The sequence below is a fragment of the Schistocerca serialis genome, chromosome 5, assembly GCF_023864345.2.
Source record: "Schistocerca serialis cubense isolate TAMUIC-IGC-003099 chromosome 5, iqSchSeri2.2, whole genome shotgun sequence".
NCBI lineage: Eukaryota > Metazoa > Arthropoda > Insecta > Orthoptera > Acrididae > Schistocerca > Schistocerca serialis.
In genome coordinates, this window is record NC_064642.1 from 422,444,001 (window position 1) to 422,455,587 (window position 11,587).

The following is an 11,587-nucleotide window of genomic DNA, read 5'->3' on the forward strand; positions in this document are numbered from 1 at the left end:
TGCAGTTACCCTTGACACTGCATCTCAGAGAGGAGTACCTGTGATGGTGTACTCAGTGACGAACCTGGGTGCACAAATGGCAAAACATAATTTTTTCGGATGAATCCAGGTTCTGTTTACAGCATCATGATGGTCGCATCCATGTTTGGCGACTTTGCGGTGAACGCACAATGGAAGCGTGTATTCGTCATTACCATACTGGCGTATCACCTGGCGTGATGGTATGGGGTGCCATTGGTTATATGTCTCTGTCACCTCTTGTTCGCATTGATGGCACTTGGAAAAGTGGACATTACATTTGAGATGTGTTACAACCCTTGGCTCTACCCTTCATTTGATTCCTGCAAAACCCTACATTTCAGCAGGGTAATGCATGACCGCATGTTGCAGGTCCTGTACAGGCCTTTCTGGATAGAGAAAATGTTTGACTGCTGCCATAGCCAGCACATTCTCCAGATCTCTCACCGATTGAAAATGTCTGGTCAATGGTGGCTGATCAACTGGCTCGTCACAGTATGCCAGTCACTACTCTTGATGAACTGTGGTATCAAGTTGAAGCTGCATGGGCAGCTGTACCTGTACATGCCATCCAGGCTCTGTTTGACTCAATGCCCAGGCGTATCAAGGCCGTTATTACGGCCAGAGATGGTTGTTCTGGGTACTGATTTCTCAGAATCTATGCACCCAAATTGCATGAAAATGTAATCACCTGTCAGTTCTAGTATAATATATTTGTCCAATGAATACCCGTTTACCATTGGCATTTCTTCTCGGTGTAGCAATTTTAAGGGCCAGTAGTGTAAATCTCCAGGGTCTGATGTAGACACTACCAGATGCTATAGCAAATTTTTGACTGAATAAGTCTCTTTTTTAATCATACGACAGCATAGAACCCTCTAACAAAGAACTGTGCCCAGTTGTTGGAAGAAATCACAGATTACACATGTTTAAAAGAAGGGCAGCAGAAGTGATCCAAAAAACTACCATCCAGAATCCTTGACATCCTTTTGGAACACCTTCTGAGATCAAACAAAATGAGCCCTCTTGAACACAATGACCTTTTCCACAGTAACGAGCGTGCATTCTGAATACATCAGTTATGTGAAATGCAATTCACACTATCTCACATGACACCCTGGAAGCCATGGATTAAGGCAAAAGTATAATTGTACAGGCTTTGAAAAAATTGTTATTGGACTGAGGAGTTTTTTATTACAGAGGATGCAGCAAGTTATCTCGGATAGAGAGTCACCAACAGCTTCAGAAGTAACTTCAGGTGCACTCATGTGTTGAGACACTTGCTGTCCATGTTGTATATTAATGACCTCACAGGCAATATTAATAACTAGTAACTTCACACTTATCTATAATGAAGGAGTGTCTGAAACTAGCTGCACAAATATCCAGACAGATTTTGATAATGTTTCAGAGTTTTGCAGAGATTGTCAATTTGCTTTAAATGTTCGTAAATGTAAAATGATTCACTTCACAAAATAAAAACACATGTATCTCATGACAGTAAAATCAGTAAGTCACAATTTGTATCAATCAACTCATAAAAATACCTGGATGTTTCTGTCTCACAGAAACTGTACAATGGCAAGTGCAGCAGTGTTTTTTGAAGATGATGCTTTGAATGGCATTTCTGTTATTAGTGTTCAGAACAGCCATTTTCATATCAAAATTGTAGAAGTTTTGTTTTTAATGGCTGTATAGGTTTTCTGTGGTGCTGAAACCAAATTTTATGTATGCTGTCTTGTAAAAGGTCAACTTCAAAACAAAAAATGCAAAAGATCTCAAAACCTTTATGCTTTTTTCAGCTTTTCACTAATATCTCAAAAATCATGTGTTTTTCAAAGGTAACCACTCCATACAGAATTAAACCACGCACAATATCCTATAAAATGCACTACTCAGATTTGATTTCCTGATGAGCAATGGAAGGCCCACTCAAAGCATCAGAGGCTGTGGAAGGCCATGGCTGAAATGTGAGTTGTTACTGTTCTTCACCTGAGAAAATTATAACTGATTGATTAATGTTAAGGGAGAGAAAAACTGATTAGTAAAGATACAGAATTCTGCAAAATATCAAATACCTTCTGTCACCTCAGCAGGTGCTCTTACAAGATATAACCTTAAGAACCCTCTTGAGAGAGTTTCAGTGTGGTAATAGCAGCCAACCCATTTTCTGTCAACTTCCGCCTCCATTGCTCTGGATCCTTGTAGTACAGTATATGTGACTGATGGGGGTTTCTTATTGCACAGATTCATGTGGTCATATGGGCATACCTTCAAACAAATTTTTGACTCATATATCCATTTTGTATGAAGTAAGTACAATCAAGCGTGACAAATGTGTTTGATGGGTACCCATGATAGTCAGAAGACTACCATGCCCATGGAGTGCTTGAGGGGGTTGACCAAAAAGCAGTCTGTGGAGATACAATTTAGCAAAAGCATGACACCAAAAGTTTCACAAATATATTTTCTGTTGAGTGGAAAAACTAGGAATAGTTAATCACAATGATGATGAAAAATGCAATGAAAGTAGAATCACATCCAAGCAGGCAGCTGATGGTGTAGACATACTTTTGGTACAGATGACATAATACCTGACTTCAGCTTACAGGAGGTTCACAATTCTGGGAGAAGACAATGATCTTCTGCTCATAATTATGGGTCTCCAAACTTCCCCAATGTGTATTTCCATTAGCCAGGAAGAGGTACAACCCTTCATCCCATCTACCATCTGGTAAGTGCAATGGAGAAGAGTGTTGCCAACTACATGCTCTTCCTCCACAGTGAGTAGTTGAGACTTTACATAATTATTTTACCAAGATAAGGTTAAATTTCTCAAGACCTCTCTGAAAACCTGAACCTCAAATTAAGTGTTATTACATGCTCTGATCCTTCAACCCATCCAAAGGAAATAACAGCTGTTGGTTAGAAATTCTGGATTGCCTTTTATGGTGGTAGCCATCCAACCACAATACTCAACAAGACTAAGGTATAAGCAGTACATGACATCAGCCTACAAGGCATCAGCAGACACAGCATCCATACCTCCCACTGAAGCTGCAGGCCTCCCACACACCTCCAGAGTTTTCTATCAGATGCAGCAATGGATCAGAAACTACTTGGATCCAGAGCAGTGGAGGAGGAATCTGACAAAAGTGCTTTGCCTACCATTACCACTCTGAAACCTCCAGCTCCTGAAAGGCTTCTGCAGCCTATATCTTGCAAATACAAGACAGACTGCCAGTGTCAGTGGGGTCTTCTTCATGAAAATGTGCCAACAATGTGAAGGTTCATGCTCTAACACTGATGACAATTTTTATATAGAAGATAAAGATAGCCTGGATGAGCCCATTGTAGCTGAGGTGACAGAAGGTATTAATTCATGCAATGGATTCTGCATCTTCACTAAGCAATTTCTCTCTGTCATGACATTAATCATTCAGCTCCAAGTTCCTCAGTGGAGAACAGCAACAACTCACTGTTCAGCTTGTACTCTCCATAGCTTGACACTTTGTGTGGTCCTTCCATTGCCCAAAACCCTTCACAACATTTCCTAGGCCACCATATCATTAAATGCCTTCTTTCTTTTCCAGATGGAGAAACTACTTGAAGCGATGACCCAATACTGAGCTCAACATTCAATTACTTCATTACATTGCTACATACAGATTTCATTTTCATCTTTCTGTTCAGTGTCATGTACTTAATACATTGTAAATATAATTTGTTATTTTTTAATTAAACATGTTTTGCCATTAATCCATTCAAAATAACTTCTTTTAGGCATAATACACTGAAAGTATAGCACTCATGCGAGATAAACAGAGGGAAGGTGCTGTTTGGCTGTAGAATGCAGAAGATGTTTTTGGTAATTTTTACTTTGCTCCCTCCCCCTCATGAGAAAACTGAATGTTACAGATGTCTGTTGTAGGATTTTTTGTTTATAACATGTATATTTTTATAATTGTAGGGGGTGGAAGTAACATTTTTGACATTTTCACAAAAGGGCTAAAAAATCACTGCTTTTCAACATGCTCTAGGCTGATGCCGCTTGTCAGAAAATCAGACTTACTACTGAATCTTGTAGGAAATTTTGTCTGCTTTAATTCTGTATAGAGTGTTCGTCCTTGAAAAATGCATAGTTTTTGAGATATAAGTAAAACACCACAAAAAGGACAAAAATTTTGAAATTTTTTGCATTTTTAATTTTTAGGCCAACTTCCTATACGGCAGCAGCACAATTTTGTTTCAACATCCCCAAAAAATATAGAAATGCTGATAAAAAAACTTCCACAATTTTGTAACCACCATATGACTGTTCTAGTATTATACAATGCTGAAGAAGTCATCAAAGACACTCATACGTTACCTCCCCACTAGCAGTCCACTTTCCATTGTAAACTCCTGGGTTTATTTTCTGTAAACCTAGGTCTTGTAGGAATGAATATGAAGATTCTTCAATAAGAAATTTTGGTTTCGACATCATATGTCGAACTTGAATGAGATTGATAAACATATTCTTAAAAGTCCTCATACTGCCTGAAGCTGTGTCCCCTGTCCAGACCAAGTACCTCTAACAGACTGAGTTGTAACACCTCAGACAATTGTTCACAGAGGACACAGCAGCTACTACCAAGCAACTCACAAACAGCAAATGAGATAAGATAGTGTATGAAAATACTGCAGGCTTAAATCAGAACTGTTTTCAAGATAGATGCAGTGTGTTATTCAATGACCCTCACAGTGTAGCACATCCATTCACAAATATTGAAACAAAAATCAGAATCTTGTGAAATCCAAAACAGCCCTATACAAATATGCAAGCTAACTGCCACTGTTACACAAGTACTGACCTTAGCATATTTACAAACCTGAAAAAACTGCAAAGCCAAGTTTACTGCTTTAGCAACTTTCAGGAATTTCTGGAGAAAAATTTCACATTAATATTAAATAATTTATTAATTTAATTTTTATAATTTCAAAATATCTGTTTTGTCTACTGGTATAAACTGTACGACGCTAATGGGTGAGATCAATTGTTCTTGTATATCCTTGTTGGGGAATACAATAAATGTCACCCATATAATTACATGAGATTGATGAAGGTTTTGCTCAATGTTCTTCTGATGGCTACATGTGGAGGTGCCACTGGGATAATTTATGCCAGCCTATCAGGGGTGGTACACGGTTGGAAAAGTTGAGACTCAGTCTTTATAGAATAGTTATGTTAACACAATATTTCTGTTACCAGTCCTTCATTAAATATGTTAAGCATGAAACTGATGTTTCTGAATAAACAGTAATTGATTGGTTTTCATTCTGAGAAAGGTTCATGGTACAGATGAGAGTATGCAAGAGGTGGTAAACAAAAATAATGAACTTCTTGAAAGGTGTGGTGTATTGCTAACGAGTTACGTGTAAACTACACAAAAACAGAGGAAATTTATTTTAATCTGAAGGTACGGAAAGCAGAGAATCACAGTGTCAAACTACTGGGACTAAAAATAGACCAAAGGCTCTCATGGGATGACCATATAAGCTATCTGACAGGAAAACGTGCACGTGTAATATGCCTGCTGTATAAACTAAGATATTCTGTCAGTAAAAGTTTATTGATGCTTTGGTACTATGCATTCTTTCAGTCACAGCTACAATATGGGATTCTGTTATGGGGTAATTAAAAAAAAAAAAAAAAAAAAAAGGCAATTAGATGCTTACAAGGATTGGGCCCAAGGTAAAGAGCACTTAAGTATATTAAACAGATTGACACTCCCAAGTCTCAGTATGTATAACTCCTCAATATACGTAAAAGAAAATATACAACAATTTACACAGAGAATGAATTTACATTTGCACAACACTCGAAACAACTGCATGCTTGAAATACCATATTCTTGGCTGTCACTGACACACAACAGTCACAAACACTCAAGTCTAAAGTTATATAATATACTGCCACAATCTGTTAAAACCCTCACCCACTTTACATTTAAGGAGCTATTAGATACATGGCTCAAAAATAAATTATATTATACAATTGAAGAATATCTTGGAAGTAATTTGAAAGGAATGTATAAACAATGAAATAATGTAACTATCATTAACTAAATGTGTAAAACCCTATAATTAATTCTTGAATGTATAATGATTATTGCTGAAATTGTCTGATTAGTAAGAAGTTTGTGTATTTATATGTATTTATGTATATGAAAATGATGATGTGAGTAAAATGTACAAATTAGTAACTGCTAAAAATATGTATGTATATGTATGCATAATGTAAAATGTAAAAATTTGTAACAACTATACTTCTTATGAAATACGTAAAATGTATTTTGACGAAGCCAATTGCATGGTAAACATGCTGAACAGCTAATAAATAAACATATGAAAGATATGAATTCAATAAATATAGGGGACCACTGAGCAGAGCAGAGGGGAATTTGGGCTGATTGTGGAAGTGGACAATTCTTGCTCTGTTAAGTTGATGATTGGAACATGTTATAAAGTTGTTGGTCTTTTGGTTTTTCAGGCTGTTATTTCGTGTGGGGATTGTGATGATGATGTATGTCAGGTTGTTTATAATTGAGTAAAAATGCATTAACTTCACTGATAGATGGATATGTAGCAGAAGGGCTTACAATTATCTTAGATGGTTCTGCTTCACATAAGGGATTGGGCAGTAGGGGCTGTAATCACCTCATCATGAACCACAATGTTGAATTTAAGGATTATGAGACTGGGGCCTGTATTAATATAACTGAGCGAATGGAGGGGAGCATCAAATTTGCAACTGGGAGGGGCAAGAGGGGTATTTTGCATTGCAGGTACATCTTGAGAAGACCTGTTTGTGGAAAAGTGTTCCAGGGAGTAATGAGGTTAATGGGCAAAATGTGTAGACCCTAGCTTGTAAGATAAATGGGAATAGGTGACAGAGCTTTTTATGTTTTGTTTCTTTTTAAGTGACGTGCAAGAGGGCAGGAATGGGCGCTTTTTTTTCACATTTTGTTGGGGAAGATGAAGTTTAAGTTGGGATTGGTTCATTCATGTCACTGGTGCTTTTATTGACGTGTGTGTTCTTATTGTTTAATTGTATTATTTTATTATTGCTCATCATTTTTTGTTTTTGTGTTATTTCTGGTCATGAATCTCACTCTCTCTACCTAAGAAAAATAAACAGTAATGTAGCTGTAATTTTTTAAAAATGTTTAGAATGGTAATGTGTCATTCAAGATTATATATATGCAAATGATACTACTTTATTTACAAGTGTAAAGGGTATAGAAATGTTATTCAAGTGGAAACATCTGATTTATTAAACATATTGTTCGGTTAATACTTACAGGTTCATCATATTAAAGCTCTCAATACTCTCTTTTAGTTGTCTTACCGCCCCTTTAATGTGTCTCTTCTAAATTACTTGAGATTCAAAGGAGTTAATTAATGTGAGAAGTCAGTGTTCATTGGCTGGATATTTCTGAAGCAAACCTATTGTCTGTGTAAGTGACACACTACCAGTAAATCGTACCATGTCCTTTTTCAGTTATTTCACATGCAAAAACTGTTAGATACAAATTCACTTGTCACATAATCAATGACAAAAGCAACAGACATGTCTACAGATAAATGTATAAAATATTTTCAAATAGTAAAGAATGGATACCACAATCAATAATCCAATCATCAGTATCTTTGTTATGAGTCTTGAAGAGATGCAGAACAACTATGCTATTCAGCAGTTCAACTACTGAATGCATTACTATTACAATCACACAGTATGCTACTGTGGTGTTCCCAAAATGTCACACTGAAATGACTGGATGTGTTTCATTTAAGAGAACAAAACAGACACTGATACAATCTAGTAATGTTACAGAATTGTAGATTTTTAAAACTATTGTACCTTACTGTAAATGTTATAAAATGGCCACTTATTTTCATATGCAAGCAGTAGATTAATTTCTGCACTTTCTCTTGATTTTATCTTATTCAAGAATACCACAACGTTTATCAATATATTTTCTTACATTATCATTATTTCAGTGATTGTAAATGTATGTAAAAGCATGACACCAACAATATGAAAATGCTCAAAGATTTGAAATCAGTATCAAAAGTACTCTGTTGAAACATGACCAGAACTTGTACCAAATAAAGTAAGGACAAGTTTTCATATGCACCTAAAAGTGACACCACCTGAATAACATCAAATTTAATCAAGTAAATTAGAAAAGAAGTTATTACCTTGAAAAAAAAAAAAGCATTATAAGTAGGCCCCTCCATACTGTTTATCTACTTTTGGTAGCTTAGTATTTACTTCGTTGCAACGGTGTTTATTTAAAAATATTTGCTTACATATGTAAATGCTGTGTCCTTTCACAATACATTATTACTCGTCATGCAGACTTACAGTGGACACTGCTACTTACCATATAGCTAACAGAACTTTTCAATCGCTAAATCTAATAATTCAGATAATTTGTTGAAAGAGCTGAATTAACTGAGACTCCCAGTTTCTTAATTTATGTTATATGGGATATTGTTGAACATCTTCACTCCAGTGCATATAACTCCACTCTGAACCTTACCTGAGAAGGTGAAATCTACACGAAAATTATTTTTATGTTGTCACAATTAATATAAAACTGATTTTTATTGTAAACAACAATTACTGTTAAGGTGCAAAAGTATTGGAAGTGAATGTAAGTATTCTAAGAGTCCTAAAGTTTTTGAGGGCAAAGGCTTTGCTCAGGTCTCATTCTGTGACCTAACCAAGGCCTTTGACTGTGTTGAGCACACATCGCTACTACAGAGACTAGAATTCCACGGTATCAGAGGAAACAGTCTCAGACTATTAAATCCTTATCAGTAACCGGAAACTGGTAGTTTGTGTTGGTAAGGAAATGTCAAACATAGAAATTGTTAAAGTAGGTGTGCCTCAGGGATCTGTACTGGGCCCCTTCCTGTTTATGATAATGATCCATATGCAGATGATGCAGATGATATGACTTTTCTACATAGCAGTAACAATCTTAAAGATCTTAAAACCTGTGCTGAAAATACACTCACTCATGCAGCATATTGGTTCAAAGCAAATGGTTTCTTGCCAAATGAAAATAAAACTCAGCAGATAACCTTCACTCTAAGAGACAAGCCACTATCTGATGACACTAGTTCTGCTAAATTCCTGGGAGTTTATTTAGATGAAAAGTTATCCTGGGGCTAACATGTAAACTATATTAGTTGTAAGCTATCTCAAGTAATTTATTTATTAAGAAAACTCAGAAATTATAACGTATGTCAGATCATTGTATTTTGCATTTTTCCAAAGTATAATGTCCTATGGCATTATCTTGTGGGGTAATTGTAGTCATATACATGGTATCCTATTATTGCAGAAGAAAGCCATTAGCATAATTACAAATTCTTCACATAAGGCTCACTGCAAACCCTTATTGACTGAACAAAAAATTATGACAGTAATAAACTTCTATATATACAATGTCTTAATCTATAAGAAATAGAACCTACAAGATGTGAAACGTAAAGAAAATGTACATTGCTACAATATAAGAATCATAAAACACATATACATGCCTTACCACAGGTTATCAAAATCAATAAATAGCCATGAATTCACAGGGCACAAACTATTTAATAAGCTGCCATATGCCATACATGATCGTCCTGAACATACATTGAAAGAAAGACTTCATGAATGGTTAATTGCCCACTCATTCTATGGCATCAATGAATTCTTCAACTGTAAAATGCAGTAATCCAATAGATGACCCACTGTACATTTATTGTAACATAAGCTAATATATTTCTGTAGTCAGTACTTTATCACACTGTATTGGAAATTGTATCTTCATTTGCCCCCCCATGAACCATGGACCTTGCCGTTGGTGGGGAGGCTTGCGTGCCTCAGCGATACAGATGGCCATACCGTAGGTGCAACCACAACGGAGGGGTATCTGTTGAGAGGCCAGACAAACATGTGGTTCCTGAAGAGGGGCAGCAGCCTTTTCAGTAGTTGCAGGGGCAACAGTCTGGATGATTGACTGATCTGGCCTTGTAACATTAACCAAAACGACCTTGCTGTGCTGGTACTGTGAACGGCTGAAAGCAAGGGGAAACTACAGCCGTAACTTTTCCCGAGGACATGCAGCTTTACTGTATCGAGTAGCATGGAGAGCTGCATCAAACCAGTCTCAGGACTGAAGACCACAACAACAACAACAACAATCTTCATTTGACATTGTCAATTGCTGTAATGGCCTAAAGACAATCAAATCTATATTATTATTGTTATTATTATTATTATTAAAAGTGTATCTGTAAGCTGTATGGTTAGCCACAGCACACAATTTCTTACTGCTGACTTTGGTTGGATAAACACTTTATTTACTTTAGGTGTCGAAACCTGTGCAGATAATTCCATTAGACAGCAAGAGGTGAGATATGCCAGCATTCTTGTGTTTATGAATGTCTTTATGACAGTGAAAAATACTTCTAGGGGCAAAAACATTGAACTGATCTCCATGATTAGTTTATCCATGTGTTGACTCCATTTCAATTTTACACACTATTTCATTTAGTGTATGACATGTCTGGTGATAACAGATGATTACTGATTGTTTGAAATTGTGTAATATGAATCTTTGTAAGATTAAGACTTAGACTGTTATTTTTGAGCCACTTGTAGTATTGTTCTGCTATCATCTGAGCTGCCTGGTAAGACTGAGTTTGGATCCTTGCTTAGTATGCTAATGTCATCAATAAGTTTAAAAGTTATTGGATCACTCTTTACAATTTAGAAGATCATTTTAAGTAGGTTAAGAACAAAAGTGGGCCCAGAATCAGTCTTTGTTGGGCCCCACAAGTTATGCTCCCACATTCTGAAATTAGTTACGTGTCTGTGGCACAGTCTGTCAATCAGACCCTCTGAATTTTGTTACTGGGTGGGTATCTAGAAACAGGATAATTTTTCATGTTTAGCTCTGCCGGAACTTCATTTGCATGGTCTTCTCAGGAGAGAATCCTTGCAAAAACTTAATAAAGATGGTATTAACAACTTATGCTCACATAAATGACTCAGTTTTCTGTTATAGCTCTCTTTTTCAAAGACTTTGGAAGAAGCCAGATTAAGTGAAATGTGTCCATAATTAGTTTTATAGATGGGTGTTACTGCAGCCTGTTTATGTTTTTCAGGAGATATGCCCTGAGTTATTGTCTGTTACAAATATAGCTGTAGGTTAGTCATATCAACTCAGTACAAGATTTTAATACTCTGCTAGAAATACTGTCATAGCCAGCAGAATTATCATCAAAAAAATGGTTCAAATGGCTCTGAGCACTATGGGACTCAACTGCTGTGGTCATCAGTCCCCTAGAACTTAGAACTACTTAAACCTAACTAACCTAAGGACATCACACACATCCATGCCCGAGGCAGGATTCGAACCTGCGACCGTAGCAGTCGCACGGTTCCGGACTGCGCGCCTAGAACCGCGAGACCACCGCGGCCGGCAGAATTATCATCTTCTAATGACCAGACGAACTTTGC

General features: G+C 36.6%; 1 protein-coding gene across 1 annotated transcript in view; it reads right to left on the minus strand.

The window, feature by feature from the left end:
* The window catches only part of LOC126481587 (alpha-aminoadipic semialdehyde dehydrogenase-like), a 131,002-nt gene extending 126,421 nt beyond the window's left edge, over positions 1–4,581 (minus strand). The window contains exon 1 of the mRNA XM_050105446.1: positions 4,388–4,581. Within this exon, the coding sequence (XP_049961403.1) occupies positions 4,388–4,552 (165 nt within the window). The 5' untranslated portion in view covers positions 4,553–4,581. The remainder of the gene's footprint in view (positions 1–4,387) is intronic.
* Between the last annotated feature and the right edge of the window lie 7,006 nt (positions 4,582–11,587).